This window comes from Scyliorhinus torazame, chromosome 10, assembly GCF_047496885.1.
Source record: "Scyliorhinus torazame isolate Kashiwa2021f chromosome 10, sScyTor2.1, whole genome shotgun sequence".
NCBI classification, from domain to species: domain Eukaryota; kingdom Metazoa; phylum Chordata; class Chondrichthyes; order Carcharhiniformes; family Scyliorhinidae; genus Scyliorhinus; species Scyliorhinus torazame.
Genome location: NC_092716.1, coordinates 121,620,437 through 121,634,734, shown reverse-complemented (window position 1 = coordinate 121,634,734; position 14,298 = coordinate 121,620,437). Strand labels below are relative to the sequence as shown.

The 14,298-nt window shown below is 51.7% G+C and overlaps 1 protein-coding gene across 3 annotated transcripts in view; it reads right to left on the bottom strand.

Annotated features, from left to right (window-relative positions):
- Positions 1-13,968, bottom strand: part of LOC140430899 (docking protein 4-like) — a 1,455,358-nt gene extending 1,441,390 nt beyond the window's left edge. For all 3 annotated transcript variants that reach the window (XM_072518685.1, XM_072518686.1, XM_072518687.1), the window contains exon 1: positions 13,795-13,968. In XM_072518685.1, coding sequence (XP_072374786.1) covers positions 13,795-13,860 — 66 coding nt within the window. In that variant the 5' untranslated portion in view covers positions 13,861-13,968. The remainder of the gene's footprint in view (positions 1-13,794) is intronic.
- Positions 13,969-14,298: the final 330 nt, after the last annotated feature.

The window sequence follows — 14,298 nt, the reverse complement described above, 5'->3', positions numbered from 1 at the left end:
TGAGTCAGTCAGTGTGCCAATGCGTCAGTCTGTGAGTCAGTCAGTGTGCCAATGCGTCAGTCAGTGAGTCAGTCAGTGAGTCAGTCAGTGAGTCAGTCAGTGAGTCAGTCAGTGTGCCAATGCGTCAGTCTCTGAGTCAGTCAGTGAGTCAGTCAGTGAGTCAGTCAGTGTGCCAATGCGTCAGTCAGTGAGTCAGTCAGTGAGTCAGTCAGTGAGTCAGTCAGTGAGTCAGTCAGTGTGCCAATGCGTCAGTCTGTGAGTCAGTCAGTGGGTCAGTCAGTGAGTCAGTCAGTGTGCCAATGCGTCAGTCTGTGAGTCAGTCAGTGTGCCAATGCGTCAGTCAGTGAGTCAGTCAATGAGTCAGTCAGTGAGTCAGTCAGTGAGTCAATCAGTGAGTCAGTCAGTGTGCCAATGCGTCAGTCAGTGAGTCAGTCAGTGAGTCAGTCTGTGTGCCAATGCGTCAGTCAGTGAGTCAGTCAGTGAGTTAATCAGTGAGTCAGTCAGTGTGCCAATGCGTCAGTCAGTGAGTCAGTCAGTGTGCCAATGCGTCAGTCAGTGAGTCAGTCAGTGTGCCAATGTGTCATTCAGTGAGTCAGTCAGTGAGTCAGTCAGTGAGTCAGTCAGTGTGCCAATGCGTCAGTCAGTGAGTCAGTCAGTGAGTCAGTCAGTGTGCCAATGCGTCAGTCAGTGAGTCAGTCAGTGAGTCAGTCAGTGTGTCAGTCAGTGTGCCAATGCGTCAGTCTATGAGTCAGTCAGTGAGTCAGTCAGTGTGCCAATGCGTCAGTCAGTGAGTCTGTCAGTGTGCCAATGCGTCAGTCAGTGAGTCAGTCAGTGAGTCAGTCAGTGAGTCAGTCAGTGAGTCAGTCAGTGAGTCAGTCAGTGAGTCAGACAGTGAGTCAGTCAGTGTGCCAATGCGTCAGTCAGTGAGTCAGTCAGTGTGCCAATGCGTCAGTCAGTGAGTCATTCAGTGTGCCAATGCGTCAGTCAGTGACTCAGTCAGTGAGTCAGTCAGTGTGCCAATGCGTCAGTCAGTGAGTCAGTCAGTGCGCCAATGCGTCAGTCAGTGAGTCAGTCAGTGAGTCTGTCAGTGTGCCAATGCGTCAGTCAGTGAGTCAGTCAGTGAGTCAGTCAGTGTGCCAATGCGTCAGTCAGTGAGTCAGTCAGTGTGCCAATGCGTCAGTCAGTGAGTCAGTCAGTGTGTCAATGCGTCAGTCAGTGAGTCAGTCAGTGAGTCAGTCAGTGTGCCAATGCATCAGTCAGTGAGTCAGTCAGTGTGCCAATGCGTCAGTCAGTGAGTCAGTCAGTGAGTCAGTCAGTATGCCAATGCGTCAGTCAGTGAGTCAGTCAGTGCGCCAATGCGTCAGTCAGTGAGTCAGTCAGTGTGCCAATGCGTCAGTCAGTGAGTCAGTCAGTGAGTCAGTCGGTGTGCCAATGCGTCAGTCAGTGAGTCAGTCAGTGTGCCAATGCGTCAGTCAGTGAGTCAGTCAGTGAGTCAGTCAGTGAGTCAGTCAGTGTGCCAATGCGTCAGTCAGTGAGTCAGTCAGTGAGTCAGTCAGTGTGCCAATGCGTCAGTCAGTGAGTCAGTCAGTGAGTCAGTCAGTGTGTCAGTCAGTGTGCCAATGCGTCAGTCTATGAGTCAGTCAGTGAGTCAGTCAGTGTGCCAATGCGTCAGTCAGTGAGTCTGTCAGTGTGCCAATGCGTCAGTCAGTGAGTCAGTCAGTGAGTCAGTCAGTGAGTCAGTCAGTGAGTCAGTCAGTGAGTCAGTCAGTGAGTCAGACAGTGAGTCAGTCAGTGTGCCAATGCGTCAGTCAGTGAGTCAGTCAGTGTGCCAATGCGTCAGTCAGTGAGTCAGTCAGTGTGCCAATGCGTCAGTCTGTGAGTCAGTCAGTGTGCCAATGCGTCAGTCAGTGAGTCAGTCAATGAGTCAGTCAGTGAGTCAGTCAGTGAGTCAATCAGTGAGTCAGTCAGTGTGCCAATGCGTCAGTCAGTGAGTCAGTCAGTGAGTCAGTCTGTGTGCCAATGCGTCAGTCAGTGAGTCAGTCAGTGAGTTAATCAGTGAGTCAGTCAGTGTGCCAATGCGTCAGTCAGTGAGTCAGTCAGTGTGCCAATGCGTCAGTCAGTGAGTCAGTCAGTGTGCCAATGTGTCATTCAGTGAGTCAGTCAGTGAGTCAGTCAGTGAGTCAGTCAGTGTGCCAATGCGTCAGTCAGTGAGTCAGTCAGTGAGTCAGTCAGTGTGCCAATGCGTCAGTCAGTGAGTCAGTCAGTGAGTCAGTCAGTGTGTCAGTCAGTGTGCCAATGCGTCAGTCTATGAGTCAGTCAGTGAGTCAGTCAGTGTGCCAATGCGTCAGTCAGTGAGTCTGTCAGTGTGCCAATGCGTCAGTCAGTGAGTCAGTCAGTGAGTCAGTCAGTGAGTCAGTCAGTGAGTCAGTCAGTGAGTCAGTCAGTGAGTCAGACAGTGAGTCAGTCAGTGTGCCAATGCGTCAGTCAGTGAGTCAGTCAGTGTGCCAATGCGTCAGTCAGTGAGTCATTCAGTGTGCCAATGCGTCAGTCAGTGACTCAGTCAGTGAGTCAGTCAGTGTGCCAATGCGTCAGTCAGTGAGTCAGTCAGTGCGCCAATGCGTCAGTCAGTGAGTCAGTCAGTGAGTCTGTCAGTGTGCCAATGCGTCAGTCAGTGAGTCAGTCAGTGAGTCAGTCAGTGTGCCAATGCGTCAGTCAGTGAGTCAGTCAGTGTGCCAATGCGTCAGTCAGTGAGTCAGTCAGTGTGTCAATGCGTCAGTCAGTGAGTCAGTCAGTGAGTCAGTCAGTGTGCCAATGCATCAGTCAGTGAGTCAGTCAGTGTGCCAATGCGTCAGTCAGTGAGTCAGTCAGTGAGTCAGTCAGTATGCCAATGCGTCAGTCAGTGAGTCAGTCAGTGCGCCAATGCGTCAGTCAGTGAGTCAGTCAGTGTGCCAATGCGTCAGTCAGTGAGTCAGTCAGTGAGTCAGTCGGTGTGCCAATGCGTCAGTCAGTGAGTCAGTCAGTGTGCCAATGCGTCAGTCAGTGAGTCAGTCAGTGAGTCAGTCAGTGAGTCAGTCAGTGTGCCAATGCGTCAGTCAGTGAGTCAGTCAGTGAGTCAGTCAGTGTGCCAATGCGTCAGTCAGTGAGTCAGTCAGTGAGTCAGTCAGTGTGTCAGTCAGTGTGCCAATGCGTCAGTCTATGAGTCAGTCAGTGAGTCAGTCAGTGTGCCAATGCGTCAGTCAGTGAGTCTGTCAGTGTGCCAATGCGTCAGTCAGTGAGTCAGTCAGTGAGTCAGTCAGTGAGTCAGTCAGTGAGTCAGTCAGTGAGTCAGTCAGTGAGTCAGACAGTGAGTCAGTCAGTGTGCCAATGCGTCAGTCAGTGAGTCAGTCAGTGTGCCAATGCGTCAGTCAGTGAGTCATTCAGTGTGCCAATGCGTCAGTCAGTGACTCAGTCAGTGAGTCAGTCAGTGTGCCAATGCGTCAGTCAGTGAGTCAGTCAGTGCGCCAATGCGTCAGTCAGTGAGTCAGTCAGTGAGTCTGTCAGTGTGCCAATGCGTCAGTCAGTGAGTCAGTCAGTGAGTCAGTCAGTGTGCCAATGCGTCAGTCAGTGAGTCAGTCAGTGTGCCAATGCGTCAGTCAGTGAGTCAGTCAGTGTGTCAATGCGTCAGTCAGTGAGTCAGTCAGTGAGTCAGTCAGTGTGCCAATGCATCAGTCAGTGAGTCAGTCAGTGTGCCAATGCGTCAGTCAGTGAGTCAGTCAGTGAGTCAGTCAGTATGCCAATGCGTCAGTCAGTGAGTCAGTCAGTGCGCCAATGCGTCAGTCAGTGAGTCAGTCAGTGTGCCAATGCGTCAGTCAGTGAGTCAGTCAGTGAGTCAGTCGGTGTGCCAATGCGTCAGTCAGTGAGTCAGTCAGTGTGCCAATGCGTCAGTCAGTGAGTCAGTCAGTGAGTCAGTCAGTGAGTCAGTCAGTGCGTCAGTCAGTGAGTCAGTCAGTGTGCCAATGCGTCAGTCAGTGAGTCAGTCAGTGTGCCAATGCGTCAGTCAGTGAGTCAGTCAGTGAGTCAGTCAGTGTGCCATTGCGTCAGTCAGTGAGTCAGTCAGTGAGTCAATCAGTGAGTCAGTCAGTGTGCCAATGCGTCAGTCAGTGAGTCAGTCAGTGAGTCAGTCAGTGTGCCAATGCGTCAGTCAGTGAGTCAGTCAGTGTGCCAATGCATCAGTCAGTGAGTCAGTCAGTGAGTCAGTCAGTGTGCCAATGCGTCAGTCAGTGAGTCAGTCAGTGCGCCAATGCGTCAGTCAGTGAGTCAGTCAGTGAGTCAGTCAGTGAGTCTGTCATTGTGCCAATGCGTCAGTCAGTGAGTCAGTCAGTGTGCCAATGCGTCAGTCAGTGCGTCAGTCAGTGTGTCAATGCGTCAGTCAGTGAGTCAATCAATGAGTCAGTCAGTGTGCCAATGCGTCAGTCAGTGAGTCAGTCAGTGAGTCAGTCAGTGAGTCAGTCAGTGTGCCAATGCGTCAGTCAGTGAGTCAGTCAGTGAGTCAGTCAGTGAGTCAGTCAGTGAGTCAGTCAGTGTGGCAGTCAGTGTGCCAATGCGTCAGTCAGTGAGTCAGTCAGTGAGTCAGTCAGTGTGCCAATGCGTCAGTCAGTGAGTCAGTCAGTGAGTCAGTCAGTGTGCCAATGCGTCAGTCAGTGAGTCATTCAGTGAGTCAGTCAGTGAGTCAGTCAGTGAGTCAGTCAGTGAGTCAGTCAGTGAGTCAGTCAGTGTGCCAATGCGTCAGTCAGTGAGTCAGTCAGTGTGCCAATGCGTCAGTCAGTGAGTCAGTCAGTGTGCCAATGCGTCAGTCAGTGAGTCAGTCAGTGAGTCAGTCAGTGAGTCAGTCAGTGTGCCAATGCGTCAGTCAGTGGGTCAGTCAGTGCGGCAATGCGTCAGTCAGTGAGTCAGTCAGTGAGTCTGTCAGTGTGCCAATGCGTCAGTCAGTGAGTCAGTCAGTGTGCCAATGCGTCAGTCAGTGAGTCAGTCAGTGCGTCAGTCAGTGAGTCAGTCAGTGTGCCAATGCGTCAGTCAGTGAGTCAGTCAGTGTGCCAATGCGTCAGTCAGTGAGTCAGTCAGTGAGTCAGTCAGTGTGCCAATGCGTCAGTCAGTGAGTCAGTCAGTGAGTCAATCAGTGAGTCAGTCAGTGTGCCAATGCGTCAGTCAGTGAGTCAGTCAGTGAGTCAGTCAGTGTGCCAATGCGTCAGTCAGTGAGTCAGTCAGTGTGCCAATGCGTCAGTCAGTGAGTCAGTCAGTGTGCCAATGCGTCAGTCAGTGAGTCAGTCAGTGAGTCAGTCAGTGTGCCAATGCGTCAGTCAATGAGTCAGTCAGTGCGCCAATGCGTCAGTCAGTGAGTCAGTCAGTGAGTCAGTCAGTGAGTCTGACAGTGTGCCAATGCGTCAGTCAGTGAGTCAGTCAGTGTGCCAATGCGTCAGTCAGTGAGTCAGTCAGTGTGTCAATGCGTCAGTCAGTGAGTCAGTCAGTGAGTCAGTCAGTGAGTCAATCAGTGAGTCAGTCAGTGTGCCAATGCGTCAGTCAGTGAGTCAGTCAGTGAGTCAGTCAGTGAGTCAGTCAGTGAGTCAGTCAGTGTGCCAATGCGTCAGTCAGTGAGTCAGTCAGTGTGCCAATGCGTCAGTCAGTGAGTCAGTCAGTGAGTTAATCAGTGAGTCAGTCAGTGTGCCAATGCGTCAGTCAGTGAGTCAGTCAGTGAGTCAGTCTGTGTGCCAATGCGTCAGTCAGTGAGTCAGTCAGTGAGTTAATCAGTGAGTCAGTCAGTGTGCCAATGCGTCAGTCAGTGAGTCAGTCAGTGAGTCAGTCAGTGTGCCAATGCGTCAGTCAGTGAGTCAGTCAGTGAGTCAGTCAGTGAGTCAGTCAGTGTGCCAATGCGTCAGTCTGTGAGTCAGTCAGTGAGTCAGTCAGTGAGTCAGTCAGTGTGCCAATGCGTCAGTCTGTGAGTCAGTCAGTGTGCCAATGCGTCAGTCAGTGAGTCAGTCAGTGAGTCAGTCAGTGAGTCAGTCAGTGAGTCAGTCAGTGTGCCAATGCGTCAGTCTCTGAGTCAGTCAGTGAGTCAGTCAGTGAGTCAGTCAGTGTGCCAATGCGTCAGTCAGTGAGTCAGTCAGTGAGTCAGTCAGTGAGTCAGTCAGTGTGCCAATGCGTCAGTCTGTGAGTCAGTCAGTGGGTCAGTCAGTGAGTCAGTCAGTGTGCCAATGCGTCAGTCTGTGAGTCAGTCAGTGTGCCAATGCGTCAGTCAGTGAGTCAGTCAATGAGTCAGTCAGTGAGTCAGTCAGTGAGTCAATCAGTGAGTCAGTCAGTGTGCCAATGCGTCAGTCAGTGAGTCAGTCAGTGAGTCAGTCTGTGTGCCAATGCGTCAGTCAGTGAGTCAGTCAGTGAGTTAATCAGTGAGTCAGTCAGTGTGCCAATGCGTCAGTCAGTGAGTCAGTCAGTGTGCCAATGCGTCAGTCAGTGAGTCAGTCAGTGTGCCAATGTGTCATTCAGTGAGTCAGTCAGTGAGTCAGTCAGTGAGTCAGTCAGTGTGCCAATGCGTCAGTCAGTGAGTCAGTCAGTGAGTCAGTCAGTGTGCCAATGCGTCAGTCAGTGAGTCAGTCAGTGAGTCAGTCAGTGTGTCAGTCAGTGTGCCAATGCGTCAGTCTATGAGTCAGTCAGTGAGTCAGTCAGTGTGCCAATGCGTCAGTCAGTGAGTCTGTCAGTGTGCCAATGCGTCAGTCAGTGAGTCAGTCAGTGAGTCAGTCAGTGAGTCAGTCAGTGAGTCAGTCAGTGAGTCAGTCAGTGAGTCAGACAGTGAGTCAGTCAGTGTGCCAATGCGTCAGTCAGTGAGTCAGTCAGTGTGCCAATGCGTCAGTCAGTGAGTCATTCAGTGTGCCAATGCGTCAGTCAGTGACTCAGTCAGTGAGTCAGTCAGTGTGCCAATGCGTCAGTCAGTGAGTCAGTCAGTGCGCCAATGCGTCAGTCAGTGAGTCAGTCAGTGAGTCTGTCAGTGTGCCAATGCGTCAGTCAGTGAGTCAGTCAGTGAGTCAGTCAGTGTGCCAATGCGTCAGTCAGTGAGTCAGTCAGTGTGCCAATGCGTCAGTCAGTGAGTCAGTCAGTGTGTCAATGCGTCAGTCAGTGAGTCAGTCAGTGAGTCAGTCAGTGTGCCAATGCATCAGTCAGTGAGTCAGTCAGTGTGCCAATGCGTCAGTCAGTGAGTCAGTCAGTGAGTCAGTCAGTATGCCAATGCGTCAGTCAGTGAGTCAGTCAGTGCGCCAATGCGTCAGTCAGTGAGTCAGTCAGTGTGCCAATGCGTCAGTCAGTGAGTCAGTCAGTGAGTCAGTCGGTGTGCCAATGCGTCAGTCAGTGAGTCAGTCAGTGTGCCAATGCGTCAGTCAGTGAGTCAGTCAGTGAGTCAGTCAGTGAGTCAGTCAGTGTGCCAATGCGTCAGTCAGTGAGTCAGTCAGTGAGTCAGTCAGTGTGCCAATGCGTCAGTCAGTGAGTCAGTCAGTGAGTCAGTCAGTGTGTCAGTCAGTGTGCCAATGCGTCAGTCTATGAGTCAGTCAGTGAGTCAGTCAGTGTGCCAATGCGTCAGTCAGTGAGTCTGTCAGTGTGCCAATGCGTCAGTCAGTGAGTCAGTCAGTGAGTCAGTCAGTGAGTCAGTCAGTGAGTCAGTCAGTGAGTCAGTCAGTGAGTCAGACAGTGAGTCAGTCAGTGTGCCAATGCGTCAGTCAGTGAGTCAGTCAGTGTGCCAATGCGTCAGTCAGTGAGTCAGTCAGTGTGCCAATGCGTCAGTCTGTGAGTCAGTCAGTGTGCCAATGCGTCAGTCAGTGAGTCAGTCAATGAGTCAGTCAGTGAGTCAGTCAGTGAGTCAATCAGTGAGTCAGTCAGTGTGCCAATGCGTCAGTCAGTGAGTCAGTCAGTGAGTCAGTCTGTGTGCCAATGCGTCAGTCAGTGAGTCAGTCAGTGAGTTAATCAGTGAGTCAGTCAGTGTGCCAATGCGTCAGTCAGTGAGTCAGTCAGTGTGCCAATGCGTCAGTCAGTGAGTCAGTCAGTGTGCCAATGTGTCATTCAGTGAGTCAGTCAGTGAGTCAGTCAGTGAGTCAGTCAGTGTGCCAATGCGTCAGTCAGTGAGTCAGTCAGTGAGTCAGTCAGTGTGCCAATGCGTCAGTCAGTGAGTCAGTCAGTGAGTCAGTCAGTGTGTCAGTCAGTGTGCCAATGCGTCAGTCTATGAGTCAGTCAGTGAGTCAGTCAGTGTGCCAATGCGTCAGTCAGTGAGTCTGTCAGTGTGCCAATGCGTCAGTCAGTGAGTCAGTCAGTGAGTCAGTCAGTGAGTCAGTCAGTGAGTCAGTCAGTGAGTCAGTCAGTGAGTCAGACAGTGAGTCAGTCAGTGTGCCAATGCGTCAGTCAGTGAGTCAGTCAGTGTGCCAATGCGTCAGTCAGTGAGTCATTCAGTGTGCCAATGCGTCAGTCAGTGACTCAGTCAGTGAGTCAGTCAGTGTGCCAATGCGTCAGTCAGTGAGTCAGTCAGTGCGCCAATGCGTCAGTCAGTGAGTCAGTCAGTGAGTCTGTCAGTGTGCCAATGCGTCAGTCAGTGAGTCAGTCAGTGAGTCAGTCAGTGTGCCAATGCGTCAGTCAGTGAGTCAGTCAGTGTGCCAATGCGTCAGTCAGTGAGTCAGTCAGTGTGTCAATGCGTCAGTCAGTGAGTCAGTCAGTGAGTCAGTCAGTGTGCCAATGCATCAGTCAGTGAGTCAGTCAGTGTGCCAATGCGTCAGTCAGTGAGTCAGTCAGTGAGTCAGTCAGTATGCCAATGCGTCAGTCAGTGAGTCAGTCAGTGCGCCAATGCGTCAGTCAGTGAGTCAGTCAGTGTGCCAATGCGTCAGTCAGTGAGTCAGTCAGTGAGTCAGTCGGTGTGCCAATGCGTCAGTCAGTGAGTCAGTCAGTGTGCCAATGCGTCAGTCAGTGAGTCAGTCAGTGAGTCAGTCAGTGAGTCAGTCAGTGTGCCAATGCGTCAGTCAGTGAGTCAGTCAGTGAGTCAGTCAGTGTGCCAATGCGTCAGTCAGTGAGTCAGTCAGTGAGTCAGTCAGTGTGTCAGTCAGTGTGCCAATGCGTCAGTCTATGAGTCAGTCAGTGAGTCAGTCAGTGTGCCAATGCGTCAGTCAGTGAGTCTGTCAGTGTGCCAATGCGTCAGTCAGTGAGTCAGTCAGTGAGTCAGTCAGTGAGTCAGTCAGTGAGTCAGTCAGTGAGTCAGTCAGTGAGTCAGACAGTGAGTCAGTCAGTGTGCCAATGCGTCAGTCAGTGAGTCAGTCAGTGTGCCAATGCGTCAGTCAGTGAGTCATTCAGTGTGCCAATGCGTCAGTCAGTGACTCAGTCAGTGAGTCAGTCAGTGTGCCAATGCGTCAGTCAGTGAGTCAGTCAGTGCGCCAATGCGTCAGTCAGTGAGTCAGTCAGTGAGTCTGTCAGTGTGCCAATGCGTCAGTCAGTGAGTCAGTCAGTGAGTCAGTCAGTGTGCCAATGCGTCAGTCAGTGAGTCAGTCAGTGTGCCAATGCGTCAGTCAGTGAGTCAGTCAGTGTGTCAATGCGTCAGTCAGTGAGTCAGTCAGTGAGTCAGTCAGTGTGCCAATGCATCAGTCAGTGAGTCAGTCAGTGTGCCAATGCGTCAGTCAGTGAGTCAGTCAGTGAGTCAGTCAGTATGCCAATGCGTCAGTCAGTGAGTCAGTCAGTGCGCCAATGCGTCAGTCAGTGAGTCAGTCAGTGTGCCAATGCGTCAGTCAGTGAGTCAGTCAGTGAGTCAGTCGGTGTGCCAATGCGTCAGTCAGTGAGTCAGTCAGTGTGCCAATGCGTCAGTCAGTGAGTCAGTCAGTGAGTCAGTCAGTGAGTCAGTCAGTGCGTCAGTCAGTGAGTCAGTCAGTGTGCCAATGCGTCAGTCAGTGAGTCAGTCAGTGTGCCAATGCGTCAGTCAGTGAGTCAGTCAGTGAGTCAGTCAGTGTGCCATTGCGTCAGTCAGTGAGTCAGTCAGTGAGTCAATCAGTGAGTCAGTCAGTGTGCCAATGCGTCAGTCAGTGAGTCAGTCAGTGAGTCAGTCAGTGTGCCAATGCGTCAGTCAGTGAGTCAGTCAGTGTGCCAATGCATCAGTCAGTGAGTCAGTCAGTGAGTCAGTCAGTGTGCCAATGCGTCAGTCAGTGAGTCAGTCAGTGCGCCAATGCGTCAGTCAGTGAGTCAGTCAGTGAGTCAGTCAGTGAGTCTGTCATTGTGCCAATGCGTCAGTCAGTGAGTCAGTCAGTGTGCCAATGCGTCAGTCAGTGCGTCAGTCAGTGTGTCAATGCGTCAGTCAGTGAGTCAATCAATGAGTCAGTCAGTGTGCCAATGCGTCAGTCAGTGAGTCAGTCAGTGAGTCAGTCAGTGAGTCAGTCAGTGTGCCAATGCGTCAGTCAGTGAGTCAGTCAGTGAGTCAGTCAGTGAGTCAGTCAGTGAGTCAGTCAGTGTGGCAGTCAGTGTGCCAATGCGTCAGTCAGTGAGTCAGTCAGTGAGTCAGTCAGTGTGCCAATGCGTCAGTCAGTGAGTCAGTCAGTGAGTCAGTCAGTGTGCCAATGCGTCAGTCAGTGAGTCATTCAGTGAGTCAGTCAGTGAGTCAGTCAGTGAGTCAGTCAGTGAGTCAGTCAGTGAGTCAGTCAGTGTGCCAATGCGTCAGTCAGTGAGTCAGTCAGTGTGCCAATGCGTCAGTCAGTGAGTCAGTCAGTGTGCCAATGCGTCAGTCAGTGAGTCAGTCAGTGAGTCAGTCAGTGAGTCAGTCAGTGTGCCAATGCGTCAGTCAGTGGGTCAGTCAGTGCGGCAATGCGTCAGTCAGTGAGTCAGTCAGTGAGTCTGTCAGTGTGCCAATGCGTCAGTCAGTGAGTCAGTCAGTGTGCCAATGCGTCAGTCAGTGAGTCAGTCAGTGCGTCAGTCAGTGAGTCAGTCAGTGTGCCAATGCGTCAGTCAGTGAGTCAGTCAGTGTGCCAATGCGTCAGTCAGTGAGTCAGTCAGTGAGTCAGTCAGTGTGCCAATGCGTCAGTCAGTGAGTCAGTCAGTGAGTCAATCAGTGAGTCAGTCAGTGTGCCAATGCGTCAGTCAGTGAGTCAGTCAGTGAGTCAGTCAGTGTGCCAATGCGTCAGTCAGTGAGTCAGTCAGTGTGCCAATGCGTCAGTCAGTGAGTCAGTCAGTGTGCCAATGCGTCAGTCAGTGAGTCAGTCAGTGAGTCAGTCAGTGTGCCAATGCGTCAGTCAATGAGTCAGTCAGTGCGCCAATGCGTCAGTCAGTGAGTCAGTCAGTGAGTCAGTCAGTGAGTCTGACAGTGTGCCAATGCGTCAGTCAGTGAGTCAGTCAGTGTGCCAATGCGTCAGTCAGTGAGTCAGTCAGTGTGTCAATGCGTCAGTCAGTGAGTCAGTCAGTGAGTCAGTCAGTGAGTCAATCAGTGAGTCAGTCAGTGTGCCAATGCGTCAGTCAGTGAGTCAGTCAGTGAGTCAGTCAGTGAGTCAGTCAGTGAGTCAGTCAGTGTGCCAATGCGTCAGTCAGTGAGTCAGTCAGTGTGCCAATGCGTCAGTCAGTGAGTCAGTCAGTGTGCCAATGCGTCAGTCAGTGAGTCAGTCAGTGAGTCAGTCAGTGTGCCAATGCGTCAGTCAGTGGGTCAGTCTGTGCGCCAATGCGTCAGTCAGTGAGTCAGTCAGTGAGTCAGTCAGTGAGTCTGTCAGTGTGCCAATGCGTCAGTTAGTGAGTCAGTCAGTGTGCCAATGCGTCAGTCAGTGAGTCAGTCAGTGTGTCAATGCGTCAGTCAGTGAGTCAGTCAGTGAGTCAGTCAGTGAGTCTGTCAGTGTGCCAACGCGTCAGTCAGTGAGTCAGTCAGTGTGCCAATGCGTCAGTCAGTGAGTCAGTCAGTGAGTCAGTCAGTGTGCCAATGCGTCAGTCAGTGAGTCAGTCAGTGAGTCAGTCAGTGAGTCAGTCAGTGTGCCAATGCGTCAGTCTGTGAGTCAGTCAGTGAGTCAGTCAGTGAGTCAGTCAGTGTGCCAATGCGTCAGTCTGTGAGTCAGTCAGTGTGCCAATGCGTCAGTCAGTGAGTCAGTCAGTGAGTCAGTCAGTGAGTCAGTCAGTGAGTCAGTCAGTGTGCCAATGCGTCAGTCTGTGAGTCAGTCAGTGAGTCAGTCAGTGAGTCAGTCAGTGTGCCAATGCGTCAGTCAGTGAGTCAGTCAGTGAGTCAGTCAGTGAGTCAGTCAGTGTGCCAATGCGTCAGTCTGTGAGTCAGTCAGTGAGTCAGTCAGTGAGTCAGTCAGTGTGCCAATGCGTCAGTCTGTGAGTCAGTCAGTGTGCCAATGCGTCAGTCAGTGAGTCAGTCAATGAGTCAGTCAGTGAGTCAGTCAGTGAGTCAATCAGTGAGTCAGTCAGTGTGCCAATGCGTCAGTCAGTGAGTCAGTCAGTGAGTCAGTCTGTGTGCCAATGCGTCAGTCAGTGAGTCAGTCAGTGAGTTAATCAGTGAGTCAGTCAGTGTGCCAATGCGTCAGTCAGTGAGTCAGTCAGTGAGTCAGTCAGTGTGTCAATGCGTCAGTCAGTGAGTCAGTCAGTCAGTGTGCCAATGCGTCAGTCAGTGAGTCAGTCAGTGTGCCAATGCGTCAGTCAGTGAGTCAGTCAGTGTGCCAATGTGTCATTCAGTGAGTCAGTCAGTGAGTCAGTCAGTGTGCCAATGCGTCAGTCAGTGAGTCAGTCAGTGTGCCAATGCGTCGGTCAGTGAGTCAGTCAGTGAGTCAGTCAGTGAGTCAGTCAGTGAGTCAGTCAGTGCGTCATTCAGTGAGTCAGTCAGTGAGTCAGTCAGTGAGCCAGTCAGTGAGTCAGTCAGTGTGCCAATGCGTCAGTCAGTGAGTCAATCAGTGAGTCAGTCAGTGAGTCAGTCAGTGAGTCAGTCAGTGTGCCAATGCGTCAGTCAGTGAGTCAGTCAGTGTGCCAATGCGTCAGTCAGTGAGTCAGTCAGTGTGCCAATGCGTCAGTCAGTGAGTCAGTCAGTGTGCCAATGCGTCAGTCAGTGAGTCAGTCAGTGAGTCAGTCAGTGTGCCAATGCGTCAGTCAGTGAGTCAGTCAGTGAGTCAGTCAGTGAGTCAGTCAGTGAGTCAGTCAGAGAGTCATTCAGTGTGCCAATGCGTCAGTCAGTGAGTCAGTCAGTGAGTCAGTCAGTGAGTCAGTCAGTGAGTCATTCAGTGTGCCAATGCATCAGTCAGTGAGTCAGTCAGTGAGTCAGTCAGTGAGTCAGTCAGTGAGTCATTCAGTGTGCCAATGCGTCAGTCAGTGAGTCAGTCAGTGAGTCAGTCAGTGAGTCAGTCAGTGAGTCAGTCAGTGAGTCAGTCAGAGAGTCATTCAGTGTGCCAATGCGTCAGTCAGTCAGTCAGTCAGTGAGTCAGTCAGTGAGTCAGTCAGTGAGTCATTCAGTGTGCCAATGCGTCAGTCAGTGCGTCAGTCAGTGTGTCAGTCAGTGAGTCAGTCAGTATGTCAGTGAGTCAGTCATTATGCCAATGCGTCAGTCAGTGCATCAATCAGTGCATCAGTCAGTGCGTCAGTCATTGCATCAGTTATTGTGCCTATGCTGCGTCGGTCAGTGCACCAATGCATCAGTCAGTGCGTCGGTCAGTGTGTCAGTCAGTGCGCCAATGCGTCAGTCAGTGTGTCAGTCAGTGTACCAGTCAGTGCGGCAGTCAATCCATCAGTGTGTAAATCGATATGCCAGTCAGTCAGTGCGCCAACCAGTGTGTACAATGAGACTATTCCACTTACCCCCAGCTTCCTGCTCTTCATTCTCACGTAACCTTGTTTTACAATGTCATTGAAATTCGAAGCCATTCTATTGGAGAATCTGCTAACCTATCACCTCTATGATTGCTGCCTTTTCGTCTGGTCCTTCTTGTATAAACTCCGTGCTCGATCTATTCACCACCTCTCCATCGTGCCTTTGCTGTTCAACAAAACAAGGCAAAATATGTCAGAATTCCATACTCCTCCTCTGATGACAGAGGGAGAGAGAGAGGGTGTCAGAGGAGGAGATCAAGAGGGAGCAAGAAAGAGAATGGGCTGGATTCTCCGTTGACCGACGCCGAAATTGGGAACAGTGATTGGGCAGAAAATAGCTTCCAACGCCAAAATCGCAGCAGGCTGGGATGACCCCCCCACGGGACTAGGTGGTGTCCAGGCACGGACCGCCATTACGGCAGCCATCTTGCTGCACACTCACTGACCACCCACCTTGGCCTCGGTACTATACAGTGACACCGGCCGTATGGG